The 23,759-nt window shown below is 32.1% G+C and overlaps 1 protein-coding gene across 1 annotated transcript in view; it reads right to left on the bottom strand.

The window, feature by feature from the left end:
* Positions 1-21,749, bottom strand: part of LOC139510420 (uncharacterized) — a 53,184-nt gene extending 31,435 nt beyond the window's left edge. Inside the window, exons 1-10 of the mRNA XM_071297003.1 lie at positions 21,669-21,749; positions 17,951-17,998; positions 10,257-10,312; positions 9,174-9,236; positions 7,872-7,971; positions 3,773-3,846; positions 3,401-3,460; positions 2,921-3,020; positions 1,478-1,539; positions 65-136 (exon numbers count right to left, since the gene is read on the bottom strand). Coding sequence (XP_071153104.1) covers positions 65-136; positions 1,478-1,539; positions 2,921-3,020; positions 3,401-3,460; positions 3,773-3,846; positions 7,872-7,971; positions 9,174-9,236; positions 10,257-10,312; positions 17,951-17,998; positions 21,669-21,702 — 669 coding nt within the window. The 5' untranslated portion in view covers positions 21,703-21,749. The remainder of the gene's footprint in view (positions 1-64; positions 137-1,477; positions 1,540-2,920; positions 3,021-3,400; positions 3,461-3,772; positions 3,847-7,871; positions 7,972-9,173; positions 9,237-10,256; positions 10,313-17,950; positions 17,999-21,668) is intronic.
* Positions 21,750-23,759: the final 2,010 nt, after the last annotated feature.

Genomic DNA, 23,759 nt, shown 5'->3' on the forward strand with positions numbered 1-23,759 from the left:
TCTCTTTCATTCTGCGACGTGTTCACTATTCATCTTTTACAACCACATATTCTCTGATACTTACTTTATATGTTTCATTATGTTTATTAATGCATTGACCATTGAGATGTCCATTTGTGTTGTGTAACCTGCAAACCTATTAAGAAATAAAGTATATGATTGATTGTCTTGTGTATGACGTTACTTTCAACACTATTGTGTTATTTCGTTGCGGATCAAGAATAAGAAGGCATTTTACTTAGACAAATTAACATATGCTTCTTTTTGTAATGGCATAGGAGTGTTAAAATGTTGACCGCGCGCGCGAAGTTTTAGTATCGGGAGAACATCGTTCATCGCAAAACCATACCAATGAAATTTCAAAAGAAGCATTCAAGTCTAAAATGGATAAATAAGATAAGACAATTGGCTCATTTGCACAACTATTGAAATATTCAAGGAATTCACACACTACGCGCACATGATGTTTAATTGGAAAATTTACGTTGAAGATCAATTGTTTGAGAACATTGAAGTGAAAAGACTCTGGAGGAGTGAAGTATTACCGCTAATGTTATATCAATATGTTGAAAAGAAAAACATGTTCCAAGTTCCTTTAGCATTCCTGATGCAGGTTGGTTCGGATGTGCAATATGGATGCACGTTTTTTTTTTATAGTAGTTTGTATACTTTGTATAGATATTGTTCTTGATTTGTAACTTATCGGGCAAGTGTTTATAAGTCATTATGATTAACAATACTGTATGTGATGTCAACACAAGATTTTTGTTTGAACATTCATGATTTAGGTAAATCCATGAGATCACTTCAGACGCAACCCATTTATATGCCATTTTATTGTTAATCACTTAGTCGAAATCACTGCTTTCAGTCCCCGAGGGTATTAACAGCGTAATAGCTAATGTTTTGATATTGATACGTTATAAAAAAAGTGTAAATCATCGTCTGCTTAAGCTCTAGATCTCCGGAGAGAAATTTAGCACCTTTATAGTCAGTTAAGGTCATGTTGACAATATTCCAAATATTCATTATTGTTTTTTTCTTCAGAACTTTTGTGTGTCCTGGTATTGCTATATACCGACTTTAAATAAGCTGTATGTCTTATGTTTATGTCAAATTTTCATGTTGAAGGTAAATTCAGATTATCATTCCCGACACACCAATTGTGTTATTATCATTGTATAACATGTATCAATCTTTTCCCCATTGTTTAGCAACGAACGAATAAAAAAATCCCTATTCAAAAGGGTAAGGGTAAATGCCAGTCTTGATACTTCTTGGTGTTAAGCAATTCTACGTAAATTCTTTTTAAACCTGACTTTGAAGTTTTTGCATAAAGACTGTTTTATTACAAAGTGGTATGGTACTCACTTAATGATCTAAAAATAGAACCCGACTAATCAATATTCCCATTACTGTTATTTTAACATTTATAACAAAAAGGCATTAAATAAACATAATTTATTTTCCTACATACTTGGTCTGCATGACAAGAGTGGTCATCTTGATCTGAACAAATGAGGGCTGCAACTTGGTGTCCTACAAAAAAATTGTATGCATTGTATATTTTGAGATAACAAAATTGTTTAAACAGTTGACGAAATCACTCGACTCTTCTTCAGAAAGATAGGTATTTTTTTATTTAAAACATGACTTATCTATATCAAGTTTTAAGGAAATATGCGTCAAGCATAACAAAACAAACATCATGATTTTATTTATCCTGAACAACAACATGTTTGTATTTCTAAAAATTAATAAAGCAGTATGTTCGAGGCAAAATGTAGTTTTGGAATGTAATTCTAGTTGCATGACCAAAAAGCATAATTGTTTTATATAGGTAAACGTGATGGATTATGTTTATCTGTCTCGCTTTGATTTGTAACACTTTTAATCTGATTCTGCTACAGCACTTTATGCATTTACCTTCAACTAAAAGGGCTGAAACCAATTTAGTAGAGACAACAGGGTCCTTATTTGACCCAAGCTTTAATGCAAATTGGAAAGTTTATCATACACAGACTAAAATTTGTTCTAACGACACTAAGATACAAAGTTTTCAGAAAACAAAATCGAGTTTCACATTAAACATTATCAGGGCCATAAACCTGGTACATTTTTTTATTTCATTGTTTCACACCAATTCTTAAGTAAATATTGGTTTAGAAAAATAAGTGAAAACACAATACACAACTTTTTACGTCTATAGTTATAATAAAGGTTGTCTTTAATAATTAAAAAGGAGTGGTATACTGTTTATTGTTGCCATCAGACCGTCATTCCATCCATCCATTCGCCAGTCCGTCCGTCCGTCACATCAATACGTTTTGCTGCATCTTTCTCAGACGTGTCATGGTTTATGTGAGAACACTTATATAATTTTACAAATGATAAGTTACAAATTTTCGTCACATTTTTCTCAGGAAATATATTACAAGGATTTCTGAAAAATACTTTCAGGGTTTATATAAGACGGCCATACTGTGTGTGAATCATCACGTAACAATTTCCCGTTTACTGTTAAGTATTGGAGGGATATCATTAGTGAGTAGTAGCTCGCAGTTTCAGTTGTTTTGCCTGCAAACTTGTCCCACTAAAACATTAAGGCGTACGCTAAACGTCATAACATAAAAAGATCTTATGTTATTTATTAAAAATAACTAAATTTTACACATTGCCAAACATTATTGACAAATTTAAAATAGTAACAAAAACTTTAATTTCTTGGACTAACACTGGGTTTAAATTAAAAGGTGGGGTTGCATTCCATGAAAAAATATGGCCGAAACCTTCTGTGATAAACAAGACTGTGGCTATTAAGATTTTTAGTTTTAATAGAATTCAGCATTCACTCATAAATATCAAGTTACTGTTTGACAGTAAGAAAACACAATGCACTATTTAATAATATGTAATATACCTGCAACGATGGAGATAAGAGTATGATCTACACATGTCCTAGTGTCACAAAAGCACGAAGATCCAAGGCTCAACAGATTCGGCAGACAATGATGTGTGTTCTAAAATAAAGTTATTCATTTGTTTATATATCTGTTTCATTTGGTCTCTTGTAAGGGGTTGTCTGATTGGCAATCATAGCATATTTTGCTTTATATAGTAAAAGATGAAACAGAAACATTTATAAATTATAATCACTTACAAATTGACCTGTATTTTTCATACACATTTATCGGGCAGTTATGTGCGTCATGTGGTGCAAAAAGAGTTTAATTTGGTTTGAAATAGTTTGTTATAGGAGATGGACCAATAGTCCGTTAACATGTTTGAATGCTAAACGTCTGCAAAATGTTTTGATCATTTGAAGCTAGAAATCAAATGGACAAAACACCAATACCAAAGAAACAACATAATTTACTCAATAAGTGAAATCTTTACTTACATGTACATCTGCACATCTAGGATGCAATTTACTGTCTTGTGTTTCTTCAATGATACAAAACTATAAAGAAAAGATACCTCTTACATTTTTTACTTTGTTTTAAGGCTGATGTGGCGTTTTTTTTCCTGTCTGTTATAGCATGATCTGTTTTGATTCTTATATACATTTTGTTTATGTATACATCAAATTATTCACATATCATTTTTCATTTCATTGACCACACGATGCAATATCTACATGCTAAAGACAAACTCAGTATAACATAATATTTGTATTCTTTGGTAAAAAGATAGCTCTATACACCTGCAATACATTTATGAATGCATACGTTAAATTGACCGGTAGTTACAGATGATATTTGTCAGTATTTACCTGATGTCCTTTACACACGTGATCACCACACAACAGGCCATTCTGATTGGTTGCAATAGTAGGTGTAGTAACTGCTGTAAGTATAAGTGAAATCGGTTATTAAATATAAAAAGGAAATAGAGAATATACCAGAGAGACAACAACCCGTCCAAGAGCAGGCAACAGCCGAAGGCAACCAATGAGTCAGCCACGCAGGGAAACCCTGCATTCTAAGGTGGGACTCATTTGATCCCGAAATAGAAATGTGTACTTATGCAGTGTTAAATATATACGATTGAGGACATTATCCTAGTTCTCTAGATTTATTCTTATATGTTACCATACAAGAGGTGGGGATCGTATATGAATGAAATCTGTAAAAGAAAAAAACACACATCAGTCTATTTGTTACAGTAAATAGCTGAAATCAAGATTGTACTAACTTAAATTTAGGGATTACATGTATTCCTGATGCACTTAGTTAATACAAGTAAATCCTGAAACTGCCCAGTTATTACCGAGTGAGTTCGAATACCGGCGAAGGAAGAACATAAAAATTGCGAAAGCAAATTTACAGATCTAACATTGCTGGTCTGATGTTAAAACGCATTCTATCCTTCGACGGGATTCTAACTAATAATAAAGCTTTCGGTGACCTGATGCTACCTATCTTCGTCAGTTTTAATCTAGCATCATATATAAATAGAATTAAATATAATTCGTTTAGACCTCAGCCCAAACATGTTAGATCTGTAAAAAGCAAATTTTTTGCCGTTCCCTCGCCGGGATATGAACTCATGCTACTTAGATATCGTGACACCGATTCGCCTTACACTGTTTCCGACACGCTAGACGACTCGGCCACAGATCCTTCATCAGTGTGATCACGATGTAAAATGAATCATATCTAACTACTTTGATTAAACTATAAAAATCTTGAAGTTTTAACAATAAAACAGTCAAAACCGAACATCATAGTTAAGACACGTGTACAATTCTAAACAGATTAAAATATACATAGGTTATATAGCTATTTACATCAGAGACTGCAAATATATGAGAGTAAACACGTTTTCCAGTCACTTACAGCAATAAGAGAATCATTATCAACACAACCAACATAATTAAGGATGGGATAATATTTCATTATATTGAATATAAGACCACACCAATTTAATTCCTTGTTCGACGGACCCGCCCGCACCTATTTTTTTTCAAAACAGAATTTTTTTATTTTTATTATACTACCGCTTCCCGCATCCGGAAATGTAATCATGTCCATTTCCTACACCGTTTTTTGTTGTTGTTAATATTATAAAAAGATCTCAACATTTGTTTTTAAAATCACAGTATCTATACTATTAAATGAGAAGACCTCATTTTGTGTGTCGCTTCTCTTCCTTCTTCAATAAATTAATCATCATGCCTCTGTGTTCTTAAGGTAACTTGCATTGTCGCATTTGTCATCCATTCTTATGATTATTCAGATTCAGTTATTTTGGGAGAAAAACGACAAAATAGGTGTTCAGGTATTGTTTCCGTTATCAGACTGACTTTTAGCCATAGATACGACTTCCGGTTTTAAACATGCACAAGAACAACCAATCGTATGATAGATTGCAAAAATGAAAAATAAATAAGCCAATCAGAGCGTTCTCCATATCGTGGTTTTTAGATCGCAAGAACCACAACTATTATACCTCCTTAGAGACAATTATGTTTTGCGTTTATCCACCTGTAAACTACGAATATACTACTATAATATAGAGACTCTATATTCTGACTACTTTTTTTCTGAAATATTTACTATCTGGAGGGTCATACCAATTGCATATATATTGAAAAAAGAAAAGCATGTGGAAACAAGAATGTGTCCATAGTATACGGATGCCACATCTGCACTATCATTTACTATGTTTAGTGGACCGTGAAATGAGATAAAATCTCTAATTTGGCATTAAAATTAAAAAGATCATATCATAGAGAACATATTTACTAAGTTTCGAGTTGGTTGGACTTCAACTTCATCAAAAACTACCTCGACAAAACCTTTAACCTGAAGCAGGAGACGGACGAACGGACGAACTGACTAGAAAACATAATTCCCATAAATGGAACATAAAAACTTATTGTTGAAAGTGAAAACTTTAACCTTAAGCCGGACAGAAGGATGGACGAACGAACGGTACGACGAAGAGACTAGAAAACATAATTCCCATGATAAATAGGTCATAAAATTTATTGTTGAAAGTGAAAGTAGTGATTTGGCCAAAATGAAAGAAGGATAGAGATTAGAGGGAGGCAGGACTTATTCGGGACGTCGGGATCGGGTGTTTTTAAGCTCAGTATTAGGGGATTGATCTGTACGAGATGCGGGAATTTTTTTTTTTATTTCAATATGATTTTTACATGCACATTTACTTTCATGTTGTTTATAGTTCGGTCTATTATCATGAAGCTTCATCATGTTTATTTCAGTTTTCAAGTCTCTGATCTCCAGGTCATGCTTTAGTTGTATCTCATGAATGTCTAATTTATGCTGCAATTCCATATTCATTGTTGTAAACTTGGCTGATATTGATTCTTCTAGCATTTGCACTTTAGTTTTTATGTCCTGTAAGGCAGAATTTTGCCAATGATGAATTTCACCTCTTTCTTTGCCTGTTGTTTGTTGTTTCCATTTACAGTGAATGAGACTGATTGTATTTTCATAGTCCTTGTTTTGCTCCTCTAGCATGATTATTCTAGCTCTGCTAGCTGTGAGTTGTTGTTGTAATTCTATAGTTTCTTTCTTTTTCCCTTTTTTGGCCTTTGTTTAAGGTTGGTCGATTACGTGAATGGGTGAGTGCTGATTTAGCTCATCTGGCCCCACAGTTTTCACTTTAGTTTCCTCCTGATTAATATCATTTACCAGTTGTTCCTGTTTGAATCCTTGATTATAGGATACGTGCACTTCTGTTTTTGATTTTGATTCATTTTCTTGTTGTGGATTGCTATTATTTGTATCTATGTGTACACATTCTTCTTCTTCTTCTTCAATATTGAATGTTACATTTAGAGGTGTGTTCGTTCCCTCTCGGTAGTTCTCTAGTTCAAACTGTATAAAACTCTCATTTATAAATATATCTTCTAAGTTTTCACACAATGGGCAAGTATATGTCAAGTTGTCGTTTTCAGATGGTTTTTTAAATTCTTCTTCAGTAAGATTACTGCATTCTTTATGTAACCACATACAACATTTTGTACATTCAACAGAGTCCTTATTGTTGACATCATAAAAACATCCTGGACATTTGATATGATTAATAATAATTTATTTAGCTTATGTTTTATTTGTACTCAACTATATTTAATTATATAATAGTCCTTCGGCTCATTCATTATCACTATCTTAGTCAATACCACTGTCCTGTGGGCAGTCCATATATCACGATAATGACCAGTTTTTCAAGAACAATTATGTTTATTTCATTGAGAAACCAGGTTTAGGAAAATTCTCATAAGTTCAAAATGCCTACAGCGAACTCGAGTTGTTGTACGATTTCTATGGCAAACAGTGAAGATCAGTCGTAGTAATACTGCCATTCATTTTAGTGCAATTTTTAAATATATAAATACTTATTAATCAAGTTATCTTTAATTTTATAATTAACGAAAACATATAATAAACAATTCAACAACTTAAATATAATCATATATTAAAAACAAGAACATTTTTTATATAAAAGGTACATCTCTCTTAAAAGAGAAACCACGCTCAACCGGTTACTAACAGAGAAATCACGTCCCAACGGTCATTATCAGACGGAAAGCACGCCCCACCGGTCATTATCATGTAAAAGTTCGACCGGTTTTCTGGTCCGTTTTATTCTGTTAATGACCGATGGAATTTATTACTGAAGAATAATGAATGTTATGTGACCCCTTTTAATCCAATAAGAGAATTTTATTCTCAACCGATATGAAATAATATGTCATAATGCTTTGGTGTTATTCTTAGTACAAATTCAAATACAAGATCACTGCAAATAAAACATATTTCACAAAAATAAACCGAGGAAAACTATTTAGGCCCTCGTTATTTCAAATAAACATTGACATAAATAGTATTACAACATACCTGAGACAAGTGAAATGAGTGTGTGATCAACACAAGTTCTTGTGTCACAGGAACAACGATGGTTACTTCTCAAACTATTTGGTGAACAAGGTATGTCATCCTGAAAATATAAGAACATAGTTATATACCAAGTGTTATTTGAGCGAAATATGATATTACATCTTTTGTTTAGTGAATAAGAATTCTATGTTTAACCGTTGCATAAACTTCATTCTTGCACTTTATTCGTTCACTTTTATAAAAAAAGTACGCTGAACTTCAGTGCATTATAAATGTCGTCATCATCGAGAAATAGTTGTTGATCGAGCCTTGAATATTCGTATTGAAATTTTAATCCTCATCTTCTGTATTGAATCTATTATTATGTCTTGAATGTGTTCCAAATTCTATATTTCCCTCTAGTAGAATCATACCCTTATAAGAAGACAATGAATCAAATAAAATTGAGAATGGAAATGGGGAATGTGTCAAAGAGACAACAACCCGCCCAAATAAAAAACAACAGCAGAGGGTCACAAACAGGTCTTCAATGTAGCGAGAAATTCCCGCACCCGGAGGCGTCCTTCAGCTGGCCCCTAAACAAATATATACTAGTCCAGTGATAATGAACGCCATACTAATTTCCAAATTGTACACAAGAAACTAAAATTAAAATAATACAAGACTAACAAAGGCCAGAGGCTCCTGACTTGGGACAGGCGCAAAAATGCGGCGGGGTTAAACATGTTTGTGAGATCTCAACCCTCCCCCTATACCTCTAACCAATGTAGTAAAGTAAACGCATAACAATACGCACATTAAAATTAAGTTCAAGAGAAATCCGAGTCTGATGTCAGAAGATGTAACCAAAGAAAATAAACAAAATGACAATAATACATAAATAACAACAGACTACTAGCAGTTAACTGACATGCCAGCTCCAGACTTCAACTAAACTGACTGAAAGATATTTGTCAAGTTATCATTTAAACATATCGAAAGCAAATATTAGCTTCACATGGTGGTGTATCCATCCATGAAATTGTTTGTGTCATGGATGAATACCCTATATCCTTTTGTTTTTCGATTAAATAAAAAATGAGAATGGAAATGGGATTAAAGCACATAGTTAGAAAAGAGTGATAAATAACAACATTATTGACATTTTGTTTAAGTTATACTTGTGTGGTACTGAGAGTGTGTCATTTCCTTCCATTTTTTTTCTCACTGTTAATGTATGTCTGTTAAGTATGTCTTGAACGAGGATTTGTTTGGTTTTTATTGTTATCGAAGTAATTCATATTGGTTAACATGGATACTTACATGACTTTGGTGATGACATCTTAAACGTAAATAAGTGACGTTACGCATTTCTATTAAACATCTCTGCAAAGTACATAATATTTATATAGAATCGAGTATTCATATTATCTTGGGAGATTGCATTATTGTAAAAACACGATTCTGGCAAATATCATAAACGTGCTCAGAATGATTTTGTAAACTCTCTTTCTAGGAATGTGGTATTGACCGTTATTTTGATAAAACGTAATTTGAGTAGACGTTTGGTGCGTGCTGTGTGTATTGTGTAGCGTTTTAATGGCAATCTAATTGTTCGGGTTTATGTATGTTTCATTTGTTGCACTTCTGTGTTCTGATTTTCGTTGTTTTTCTCTTATAGTTGATGTGTTCTCCTCGGTGTTAGTTTGTAACCTAAATTTGTTTTCTCTCAATAGATATTAGAATTATGAACAGCGGTATTTTACATGATGAGATTGACCAGGTTCAATCCACCATTTTCTACATTTGAAAATGCCTGTACCAAGTCAGGAATATGACAGTTCCTGTTGTTTGCGTTTTGTTATTTGAATTTGCCATGTGATTATAGACTTTCCGAATTGATTTTCCTCTAAGTTCAGTATTTTTGTGATTTTACTTTTTATTTACTCTTGCCTTTATTAAAACTAATGTTTTGTTTATTTTTTTATTTGCATATTCCAAATCTGAGGACTCAATCCGATTTATCAACATGAAGAGTTAGTCTGATGAGTCAAGTCCTTTTCGTATAATTGTTATATTTCTACTACTGTTGAATCCCCGTCAAAGGTTAAGGGATGGAAGAAGGTACCCAACCAATTTAACATGTTAAATTATTAATAAACCTGTCTCATTTCAGACTCTTGTAAATCAATAGTTTGTTTTCTTTTTGCACGGAACAGGTTTGTCAACGATTTTTTTTTCTTATTATTAATATTTATATCATTATTTACGCATATCACTGATCTTTATTCTGATCAAATCTTTATATTACTGTAGCTTAGCAGAAATTCTTGTCCACAATATTCTACTTTTGTTGAAGGTTTCATAGAAGCAGTAGTAAAGATCTAAGGATGCATAACCAGATACCTGTCTATGATGACAGACATGATCTCCACAACGCAATTCCTGGGTATGATGTTGAACTAAAAAAAAAACATAAAAAAAGAGTTTGACTCATGCAATTCTTTTCGTACATACGAACATTATATCATAATTCATTTTATTAATGTTTGTCTAAAAGACATACATGTGAAAAATTCCATCCAATAAATTAATACTAGATTAAAAGTACTATTATGTTAAAACTTCTACATTGACATAGAAAGAAACAGCAGTTAGTCGCTGATCTTCTTGTTTGATATAATAAACCAGTTCTAATGTTACAATACACTATTATTGAATTTATTTTTAGACGCTAAGAAAAAAGACCTATGTGGCTTTGCCAGGAAAAAGTAAATAATTAATGTTGTAACTCATAAACAAATCGTCGTTGACAACTGCTTCTACTTGTATCTGTTTGTGTGGACATAACAATTACTTTGTTTCAGGTTTGTAATGTCACATGACGGAGCAATAGTTCTTTTTTTATAAGATCTACCCCCTTTTCTTTTCTTCGTTCAGAGATTTATCAAAAAGTAAAATAACAAAAATACTGAACTCCGAGGGAAATTCAAAACGGAAAGTCGCTAATCAAATGGCAAAATCAAATGATAAAACACATCAAATGAATGGACAACTGCCATATTCCTGAATTGGTAAAGGCAAGTTCAAATGTAGAAAATGGTGAATTGAACCTGGTTTTATAGGTCTAAATCTTTAACTTGTATGACAGTCGCATCAAATTCATTATTTTTGCACGAACAAAACAGACATAATCTGTAAAATAGTCAAAATATGGTTACAGCAGTCATCACTGTGTTACAATCTCAAAACAAACAACCATTTACAAAAAAAAGCACAAAACGCACCTATCAAATTAAAATAACACATTCAGTGGCGTAGCTAGGTATTTTTAACGTGTACGCCCGAACCTCGGCGAGGGGTCCGAGGACCCTAAACTGGTCCACGTCAAATAATTTCTAGTAGTGGATTGGATCTAGGGAGCAAGGCCCCCGGTAGCTAACGAATTGTCGAGAATGGATGCAATCCCTGTAATTTTTGTTAATTTGAAATATAATGGCCATTGGATTCAGGGAAAATGTAAAAACCAGTAGCTTTACAATATGTTTTAATAACATTAACGGTACCAATTTTTCTGCACCAGATGCGCATTTCGACAAATAATGTCTCTTCAGTGATGCTCGTGGCCAAAATATGTAAAATCCAAAGCTTATATAAAAGATGTAGAGCTATATAGTTCAAAAGTTCCAAAAAGTATAGCCAAATCCGTGAAAGGAATCAGAGCTTTGCACGAGGGAGATACATTCCTTAATTTATAATATTTTTTAACCATTTTGTAACAGCAAATTTAATAACACAAAAAATCCGTATTTTCATGGCTTAAAAGAGCTGTGGGGTAAAACAATTAACCAACAAAATCACCTTTCTATTTCCAAATTTCGTAAAGGAACATTAATCTTCAGAGATGTTCAGGTGCAATATAAGTTATCGTAAAGGGTTCTGTGGAAGCCTTTTTTGTCTGGGATTTCCCACGCAAAAAGTGAATCCATTTATTAGTCCATTACAGGATTTTAAAAAGTCCAACATTTTCTTCAGATATTTTTCTTGATCTGGAATACTAGTTTCGGCATAAGTTTCGTGACAATTTATGAAGATTGATGCATTGATAATTTATAAAAAGCCATATAGTCTATCAGTATAATACTGAAAAATGAATAAACAAATAATTTACTTTCAAAACTTTGCTTCAGACAGAAATTGAAATCTGCTGAAGTTTCATTTAATTCGATGAAGTTGTGTCTGAAGTTTTGACAATGAAGTTGTTGTGTAAATTTTTTTAACCCCACACTATAACTTTTTTGTACCCGTTAATTTGTCCGTATAACACGGGAAAACTAACTTCAATATTATGCTCTAATGATTTACTCTTTTGACCATAAACAGTTTCTGTTCAACTTCCGGAAAATTTCACAAAGGTTTGGCAAAGTTCTAATTATTTAAAAAAAAGTTTCTCAACATACTAAACTTAGATATTGACGCCGCCATCGCTATGTCTCGCTTTGGCGTCATAAATACAAATGTATGACGTCACAGGCTCGACAAAACAGTAAACCACAAAAAGAATCTCAGCAGATACTAGTAATGAATTGCTTTAAACAAAATGGAAGGGATTAAAGAACTCACAATAGCTTCAGACTTGACAGAAAATGAACAAATATATATTATGATACCATTTGACTGAAAAGTAAACTTCGTCAATTTTATCCAAAATTACAAGCCAACGAAGAAAGAATTATAAAGCTGATGTGCTTTTAACAAGTTCTTTTTATTTTCTTTAGATTAAAATATATTTTTTAACAAAACTCAAGTGTACGCCCGGGCGTTTTGACGTAAACGTAGCTACGCGCCTGACATTCATTGTTTCTCGTGTTTGACGCCAGAAAATGTTAAGGTCACATAGAAAGAAATGTGCCGTTCAACGTATATTCAAAACAATTATAATTTAACATGGGGGATTGTGGTGTGCAGGGTTGAACAATCAAAAGCTATGTAAGAAATTTTTTTTAGAAACAACCCGAGATTTAAAATTATCCATAAGTTCTTTATATTTTTTTAGGAATCCATATATTGTTAAAACCACTCCGTGGTTAACTCAATTTTGTCTTTGTCGTTCAAAGTATTATCAAATTTATAATAGAACAATAGCATAATTACATATAAAAGAACAATAACATAATAACGGGGTCTTTAAAAGTACAGAGTAACGTTATAATAACCAAAAAAAACTCAAAAAGTCGCATATACAAAACACACCAGCAAAACTGAAAGATAATACAAACACATATAAGTACTGAGCCATGTCAAATGGATATCCCAAAAAACAGACCAAACAGTAAAAGTAATGTTTATAATTGAACGAAGAACAATATAACACGTAGTTAAGATGATAAACATCGTCAATACACAGAATCTATACATCAAGACCATCAGGCATTATTTTCTCTATCAATTAAGCCGTACAGGTTCAATACGTGTTGTTTACATGTTGTCTGCCCTTCAATTTATATTTTACTTAATGCATACTGTTTGAGAGAGAGTGTATACTATTTATGATATGTACAATCAACTACGAAACAAATTTAATCGACTACTCGAAAAAATTTTGTTAACGTCATTGTCAAGTTTTCTAAAATACAATACTTCTTTTTTAAATGTATTCGCCTGTTTGAGTGGATTATTTGATTCAGTTCTGTTATATTTTTACACAGTTTTGGCAGCTAGTTCCCTATTATTGTTACACTTACCTATTAAACGTCTATTTGGGTTGTTCTTTCAATTGTGTTAATTTAACAGAAATATAAACAATTATCATACAAAATGGATGTTTAGATAACTTCAAAATACAACACAGAGTGTAACATTAGGTTGCCAATGTTACATTAACTTGACAATGACGTTTACAAAAACGTTTTGTGGAGATGATAGAACATTGTAAAAGACATCGATAAAATTTGTGAAGATTGTGACACGGTGATGACTGCTGTACCCCTGTTTTGTTGTAAATATAATGGAAGTTGATGCCACTGTCACACAAGCGCTATAAAACCAGGTTCAATTCACAATTTTCCACATTTGAAAATGTATGTACCAAGGCAGGAATATGACAGTTGCTGTCCATACGTTTGGTGTGTTTATTATTTGATTTTGCCATTTTATTAGGGACTTTTCGTTTTGAATCTTCCTCGGAGTTCAGTATTGTTGTGAGATTTTACTTTTTTAATACTCTCTATATCTTCTTGTCGGTATCACACCATCGTTGTTAACATTAAATTTCACCAATTTGTAATAATTTAACTTATTTACTTACATGTCTAAATCTTCTATTGTATAATTTGTCAAAACGACAGATCTGTTAAAATTTTTTCGTTTATTATTTTAGATAAAGTTCAATTTAGATATGTTCTCTCAATTGATATTGATTGTTGCTGCTGGTACTACATTGGTTAAGTTAGGAGCTATGTAAGACTTTATAGTAATTATTTACAGTAATGTAGTACGCTTGCGTTTAGAACAATACTTGATATTTTTTCATCTGATTTCGTTATCTGCCCTCTAAAGTTTTGTTTTTCCCATACTACTAAAAATGTTATTGATTTTATTGACAAATAATAATATTTTTATATTAATAAAGTTAAGCTTTACTCCTCTTTTAAAATGATAACTCATATACTTTAATTGTTATCTCTATCTAGTAAAAGGTCAGATAACGAAAACAAATATTACTTTTATAATAATGATTGTTTTACATTTCATAAAATTGAGAATGGAAATGGGGAATGTGTACAAGAGACAACAACCCTACCATAGAACAGACAACAGCAGAAGGTCACCAACAGGTATTCAAGGCAGCGAGAAAATCACGCATCCGGAGGAGTCTTGCATAGATTTAACTTATAATGTAATATGCGAGCTGACTGAAAATCAAACTATGTGTTTTTAGCAAAATTTTTATGTTTACTTTTCATTTTGTTGTCTTGTCCTAATTTAAATTCTAACAATTATACGGTTATTGCGTAATACACATCCTTACGTATGTGTGTTTAAAGTCTGAATCCAACTTATCATAGAATTTATAAGGCCAACTGTTCTTAAAGCACAGCACACAAACTCCCATTACAAGAAATCAAACACTTTTTGATAGTCAATTAAAAGTCACGTAATAAGATTACTCGTTCTTCACTGAAACTAACAGCTAGGGATCACGGTACGGCCTTTAACAATGAGAAAATACAATACCACAAAGCTAGCTGTAAAAACTCCCGAAGTGACTAATCTAATTCAAACGAGAAAACAGCATAAAAATTTAGCGTTTGAGAGTTGACGATTTCCTTCTTCGATGTAGTCTGTCTTGTTCATCACTACAACGGCACTTCCTTTGTCAGCTTGTTTGATAACAATTTCGTCACGGTCTTTCAAGCTTATCATGGCTTGACTTTCTGACTTTGAAATATTTCTGACTTGTTTACCACTGATTGAAGATCTGACTTCAGCTTTGACTGATGTAATGAATGATTCCAAATTGTCGTTTTTGCTTTTAGGGGGATTCCATTTACTTTCCTTTTTAAATTTTGGGATGCATATGTCTCCTTCATCACTCTCATAATCAGATTCATTCATTCTGGCTTCTTTTAAATTTTTCTGCTGTTGAAATGTTCTTTCAACCGAATACGTCTGGCAAATGCTTCTACATTTGTCTCAAGTTGTAAATTATCGACGGTTGCTGGAGCTGGACAGAAATTAAGGCCTTTACTCAATAGTGTTTCTTCAGAGGTAGTTAGTTCTATTGATGACAGATTGACAACTAACTTATCTTGAACTGTGTGTTTCTGTTTTTTAAAACGTCTTTTCCTCGGTTTTTTTATTTACTCTCTTTTACCAAGTTTAAAATTTTATCTTCTTCAATATATATATATATATGTAATACTCAGAAACGTGTTCTTCCCCCCAAACGTGTCCGATTCCCCCCAAACGTGTCCACATCGACGTCACTGAACTGCAAAAACATGTCTAGTTGTCAAAGGGCGCCAAAGCGTGTCATTTGTATAAACGCTCAAACGTGTCCAATTTTTAATAAACCCCCACTCGTGTTCAATCCCCCAAACGTGTCCATATCAAGCTTTTTATTTTACTGGAACTATCATTCGTGTTCATATTATAAAAACGTAGGTTATTTGTGTTGGTTTTTTATTATTATTATTGTATACTCATTTTACGATATTTTACTATTTCATTAAATTTCTTAAAGTCTTTTTCTATGCGCATTAAAATGTTTGTAGCATTTCTCTCTTTATAATGTGCCATACGTTGTATTTTGGAAGGCAAATTTTTTTTTTTAATTTCTGCAACTTTTATTTGAAACGGCCTCTATATTACATAACAGACATTGAGGTAGTTTCTTATGCATTTATTTTTTTTAGATTAAAATCCCAACTAGTGGTCATCCCAGATAACCGTAAAAACTAATGCCCAATTTTAAATTCCCGGTTTGATAATAGAACCTATCTACAGTACATATCGTTAATATGATATCGTTCAAATAACGAATGAAATATTTGGCACTGGACGTTATTTCTCTTGTTCGTGTGTCTTTAGTGACGCTCGTAACCTAAAATTTATCAAAAATTAGAACTGTTAAAAAAAGATGGGAGGTCAATTCGAATGAAAGCCCGCCGTGCAATATTTTGATTAATATAAAAGGCATCATCGGAGTTTATAAGTATAAAATAATTTACATAGTAAACGATTAATTCAACTGTTCTAGAATTATTTGTATGTTCGCTTTAAATGAGCATGACATACTTGCAACTGGACAATAAGGAAATTCAGTCAAAAGTTAATGCATATGTTACATATTAAATTTTCAGTAATGATAATCACTAACAACCGACATTGAACAAATTAATGCTAATAAATTACCACTTCATCAACTGTGTCCCCCATCATAGAACTGATGTGAACGTTATTGATGTCGCGTGTATGACATGTATTAGCGCTAAAAGACGCGAGACTATCTGGCAATTAAAAGTGGACACGTTTGGGCGAATAACAATAGTATCAGGCACGTTTGGGGTTTCTGAAATCGGACACGTTTGGGGAATATTGAATAATATGGACACGTTTGTGGAGAATAGACACGTTTGGGGGAATCAGACACGTTCGGGGGGAAGGATACGTTTGGGAGTGTTACATATATATATGCAGAAACGGTAGGAGTTCATGACCCAAAAAATGAGTTTTAAGGCCTAGTAGAATTTATCTTACATTTGTAGGTCAACTTTTTCTGTTTATGCTTTTATTAATCATCGAGTTTTTTTTAATACGAAATTTAGTATATTTTAACTTATGTCTATGCCGAAGCTTTGAGTTACTGAGATAATTATACCCTAAGAACTAACAATACACCAACAGTAATGTCAACATAGTGCTTTTGAATAAAAACTACACTTGGAATTTTTTGTCTGTCCGATTCGTTTTTTTCTGACTTGGTATCAACCAAGAACACGTAATTTTTTTAAATAGGTTTGAATAAATTTATCACACAGCAAGAATGAGCTATATGTTAGAAAAAAGACATACAATTTATATCTGAAAATGTATTTCCCATTTTATGATAAAGTTAGTCAAGTAGTTGTACATCATCGGCTCTTAAATTTAATAAGCTTATATTTTTAATTGATGATTAATTAAACGTGTCAACAGGTAACTGATAAAAGGGTCTTCGAATAATTCTGATCATTTGACATAACATGTCACAACAATGTTTATAAATTATACTATTCTAACTGATGACCTTAATGAATGACTACATATTGAAAAAATTAAAATCCTAAATAGCAGTCATCTTTGTGTCACAGTCTCTCAAACAAAGAAATATGTAACAAAAAAGCACAAAAAGCATCTATCAAAACTTACAACTACATTCATTGTTTCCTTTGTAAAACGTCAGAAAATATAAACGTCACATAGGAAGAAAAATGATATAATTTTGTCGTTTAAAGTATTTTCAAAAACATTATAATTTTACATGGGAAATGGTGGTTTACAGGGTTAAAGTATCAAAAGTAATGTTAGAACTAATCTTAGAAATTATACATACTTACCTACAGCATTCAGTACAAATGAAGTCGATAATCCATTACATAGCCATACTACAAAAAGTATAGAAAATAATAGATTGTCTGCTTATAAAGTATTTCTGAAATTTTGACGATATAATATTAGACAACATGTAATACAATAGTTATCAATAGATAACAAAATAAACAAGATCGGAGACAATGCATTCTAATAGACAACAAGTAGTTCTTGATTGGGAACAGTACACTTTAAAAAAAACCAACAAGTTACATGATTGGGGACAAGACATACTAAAAAAAAAAGTATAACATGATTGGGGACAGGACGTTCTCAAAGACAATATTTGATACATGATTGGTGACAATACATTCTTAAAAAAAAATGAAATACATGATTGGTTACAAGACATTCTAAAAGACAACAAGGTAATACATTATCGGGGACAATGCATTCTAAAAGGCAACAAGTAAAACATGAAAAGGGACAAGACATACTTCAAGACAAAAAGTAATACATGATTGGTGGAAAGACATTCTTAAAGACAACAAGTTGTAAATGATTGGACACAGGAAATTCTAACAGACAACAAGTAAAACATGATTAGAGACAGGACATACCACAAAACAATTAGTAAAGCATAATTGGTAAAAAAAAAAACACAAGTAATACATGATTGGAACAATACATTGTAAAACACAATAAGTAATACGTGAGAAAAGTAATTTATGGATTGTTGTTTTAAAAGTGGAGAACGATAAATTTTAACTTCACTGCTAAGAACGCTTCCGAACTTCGTTTTCAGTACAATTTTCTACAAATAAAATGTAATCGTGATAGGAAATGCAGGAACTGGAATATTAAATCAACTGGAAAATATATAATTAGTAAACAGGATATACTGTAATGTTACTATATAGTAATATAGAATTTACAATTTGAAAACTGAAAGCATCTCCTTTGTCGTTTTTATAGATATTAGAAGAAGCCTTGTTACCAACCGACACTTAATATAAATGTCTATCGAGAGCAACAATATACTTAATCATTAGTTGTCAGTTTAGCTGGATAATCCTAATCTCAATTCAAATACCGCAAATAAATAAAACTCTTAACACGATTCTATATGTTTTACGGCGACACACCTTAAATATTGTTTCAATATTAAATGTATTTATTAGAGCTGTTAGGGTGTTGACCCAAATTTATTTTAAAAAACCTGAGTACTCGTGTAGCATATATCTGCATATAACTACACGCTGTGCAATTCATGTATTATCGCACTGTGAGACGTGTTGTTAACCCCGCTGATAAGGCCAAGAACCACATTATTGAACCTTGTCAAATACATTACCACAACATCTTTATAACGTGGTTATATATTGACTGATCATTTGGTAACTAAAACATACACCCATGAAATTAATAAGGGAGACTACACGGAACAAGCTTAAGTCTGATATATTCCTTCCTTCACTGTACCAACATGTTATAAAGTGTCCTACAAACAGCGTTATATTATTAGTTTTCTAAAGTGCTCTATATCATAAAAGTCGTCAAGACAGAATGACTATTAAAAGATATTGATGCACGTACGTACAAATATTTAAACCATCCACTTTCATTTATGAACAGGTTCAAAATCCACAATTCTTAAGAATACATAAGCGTAAAGAATTACAAGGAACATATTTTGTGGTGTTTTGGGTTTTGTTTGTGGAGGACAAAGACGAAGCAGGACAAAATAAACGAGTTATGTTTTTTTTACACTTATATCCATTCGGCTAGATAAAGAAAAGCAACAGCAGTATACCGCTGTTGAAGAGTCATAATTCCATTGACAAAACAATCCTGGCTACAAACTTAAACCAACCGAGGAAAACACATCAACAGAAAGAGGAACAAAACAAACAGTTTAGCTGAATACAAATGTTCTTGTATATCTGATTCGTGTTAATGATATACTTTATATGATTATATATGTAAGACTCAGATCGACGTCCGATCTCTAATCGACGTCCGTTCTTCAAATCGACGTCCCCATCTGACTTCACAATAAAATATCCTTCCAAATCGACCGCCAATTTCATGCCTATCTAATCGACGTCCATTTTTTGGCTTCTCTAATCGACGTTTAATTTTTAGCTTTTCTAATGAAAGTCTGTTTTGGACACAGCTGAAACCTTTAGACCTTTAAACATATTACGTGTGACAAATATGATTTATTAAAAAATATGTTTTTTTTTTTAAAGATTTATAACAAATTCACCAAATATATAAACAGGTAGTGATATCTCTAAGCATGTGTCTAGAACAGTTGTGTAAAAGCACAACATAAACACATAATGCCAATGACTTGCGTATATGTTTCACTCCAGGTGTAAAACTCAGAAATTTGTTGAAAAATATCTTACAGAGTCCGAATCATAATACTAAAAAAAAACCAATTGAGCGTACTTCTTTGTTTTGTCTATAACTGTTGAAGATTGGATAATGCCCCTAGATGTCGTTTCACTTTGGGTTTCCTTGTCCTTAGGTTGCTTTCTCCTTGACAAGCACTTACGTGAATGTCATTTATTAACATGAGTAGGAATGACACACTTCTATGTAGTTCTATTCGATAAACTTATTATCAAGATAAACTTTAATATTCATGATAGATATAGGAAGATGTAGTATGAGTGCCAATGAGACAAGTCTTCGTCTAAATTACAATTTATAAAAGTAAACCATTATAGGTTAAGGTACGGCCATCACACGGAGCCTTGGCTCACACCGAACAACAAGCCTTTTTCGGGTTGAAAAAAGATCTATATGGAAAGTATGTATTAATGTTTACCCTTCAAAACATGTACATGTAAAAGTGTAAACAATGAATTTAAAAAAGAAGATGTGGTATTATTGCTTATCAGGCAACTCTCCACAAGAGACCAACATGACAGAAATTAACAACTATATGTCACTGTACAGCCTTCAACAATGAGCAAAGCCCATAACGCATAGTCAGCTTTCGAATTCCCCGAAATGACAATGTAAAACAATTCAAACGACAAATAGAAGGCCTTATTTGTGTTTAGTGATTTATTATTTATTGATATTGGACATCGATTAAAGACGACTGCAATCAATTGGGCGGAGTTTTGGCAATATATGCCGTTACATTGGATTTAGATTAGAGTATCAAAAGATTGGACATCGATATGAGAATGTGACGTCAGATTTAGAGGTCAATTTTAGAAACGGACGTCGATTAGAGACTAACATATATCTGATTAATTGCCAAAAGCTAAAAAAAAAACGTAACTGTACGCTTATTCTAAATTAACACCATCCTATGTACAAGCTATATAGGATTATTGCCTATGATTTTCAATCGTAGACGTCATCTTTGCCTAATTGTGTCAAACCCTCAGAAGAAGTATTTTTTATATTTTAAAATCTCTACAAAGAAGCTCACTCTTAAACCATGAAATTGCTTTCTTACTTTTTGGTCCACTTGAAACTATTTGAAAAAAAAATTTGCTTTTAATTCATCTATTTTAATAATTTGAAGTACTTGGTTTCTATTTCTATTTCTTTTCATTTTTCTGTTAGTTTTACATGTATCAGAGTAGATATCTTCTAAATAGTCCTATCTTTTTTACTTAAATTTGTATAATTCGTTTATTTCATGTATTAGTTTTACAAATCACATTATTGTGACTTTTTTTACACATAAGACATATAAATTTTAGACAAGCTTACCTAAAAGTAGGACACCGTGAATGTCAAAATCCATTTTCGTACACTTTCTTGATATGAATGATCTTACTTGGTAAAGGTTACAACAATGACTGTCCCTATCGGTTTAGCATGGTATTATCTTAAGTTTCATTCTGCACCTAATGAACATACCTGACGTAAGGCACAATTAAAATGGAAAACTTAGTTTGTTTTAAGTATTGACTGGAAATTGGTTGTGTTATTAAATAAATATTTCCTAACAGACACATATGTATCTCTAACAAAAAGGCTTTAAAATTGTGTTAAAATATGGCAGCTGTTTTAGGTGTAAACCCACCAAATCATAGTACGTCACATCCAGTTGCGTATGAGAAAGATTTGAATAAAACCAGTCCCATGAATCTGACAGTTAATCATGCCTATCATTGCAGTAAACAAAATCTTGGTCATAAATATATATCTTGGGTTGTTCAAAGCACCTCTTTAGGGGTTATTATAGAGTATTGGGAAACCTTAGGAGGTTACATGGTTACACATTTAAAGCTAGTACACAGGTAAACAAGAGGTAATAATTTGACTGGTCAAATTCCAGTGATATTTATTTTCTTAAATGCAATTACATTTTATCTGTAGGACTTGACAGGATGAAACTTTACGAATGCAAACATTTCATAATTTGTAACAATGAGCAATTCTGCAAATTTTTTTGAAAAGTGATAATTTAACAAAGACTAAACATTTGGATGATATTTTTGCTCTCAATAATGACGACTTCAGTATGTATACTAAAGACATTTATCCTGTTGAACTTACTTTAAATAAAGCTTATACTAACAATGACCACTGCCCTTTCTTCGATCTTGATTTCTATATCAATAACGGAAAGCTTAATACTAAAATTTATGATAAAAGAGATGATTTTTAAATATCCATTCTTAGATGGTGACGTTCTCTTGTCAACTTCTTCCGGTGTTTATATATCTCAACTTGTACGATTTGCTCGTGTATGTAACAATGTTTTAGATTTAAACGAGAGAAATTAATATATTACTGAAAAATTATTACACAAGGGTTGGCGATATCCCAAACTAGTCAAAACATTTACTAAATTTTATCAGCAGTATAAGACAATCGTTCGTAATATAGCTCAACATGCAGACTTCTTATACGTTAAGGTATTTCACATCCAATTTTTTTATGGAAATATTCTTTATATAGTACAAAAATGTCAGTATTCACCTCAGAAGCTAACAAAAGCTTTAAATAGACTTATTAAGAAGGGATATAGTTCCGATACTGTTGTCAGGTCATTAAAGATTGCATATTTTGGCGTTAATATTGATTCACTTATAGAGTTTTTGCATCCGAGCTAAACACATTCATTTAAAAACCCAGTTGACACGGGTTATGTTCTTTGCATATATGTTATGATGGTATGATACTAAACCCCTAACAGGAAGGATTATGGAAGCCAATACTGTCTTGTTATTACCATTTTTCATTATATGATGTGCATTTACCTTTACATGATGTGCACTTGTCATTATATGATGTGCAAACACCTTTATATGACATGTAAATATGCTTATGATATGTGCAAGTATCTTTATATGATGTCCAAACATCTTTATATGATGTGCAACTACACTTATTTGATATGCATACATACCTATATGATGGGCACATGTACTTATATGATGTGCAAATGTACTTAAATGATGAGCAAATGTCCTTACATGATGTGCAAATATACTTATATGATGTGCAAATATCCTCATATGATGTGTATTTTCCTTATATTATGTGCAAACATCTTTATATGATGTAGTTGTGTCATTATATTATGTGCTTGTAATCTTATAATCATGTGGTTTGGTTAACTTCATTATATGATGTCGAAACTTCATTATATGATGTGCGTTTAATTTTTAGCTTTTCTAATGAAAGTCTGTTTTGGACACAGCTGAAACCTTTAGACCTTTAAACATATTACGTGTGACAAATATGATTTATTAAAAAATATGTTTTTTTTTTTTAAAGATTTATAACAAATTCACCAAATATATAAACAGGTAGTGATATCTCTAAGCATGTGTCTAGAACAGTTGTGTA

Source organism: Mytilus edulis, chromosome 2 (assembly GCF_963676685.1).
Source record: "Mytilus edulis chromosome 2, xbMytEdul2.2, whole genome shotgun sequence".
NCBI classification, from domain to species: Eukaryota; Metazoa; Mollusca; class Bivalvia; order Mytilida; family Mytilidae; genus Mytilus; species Mytilus edulis.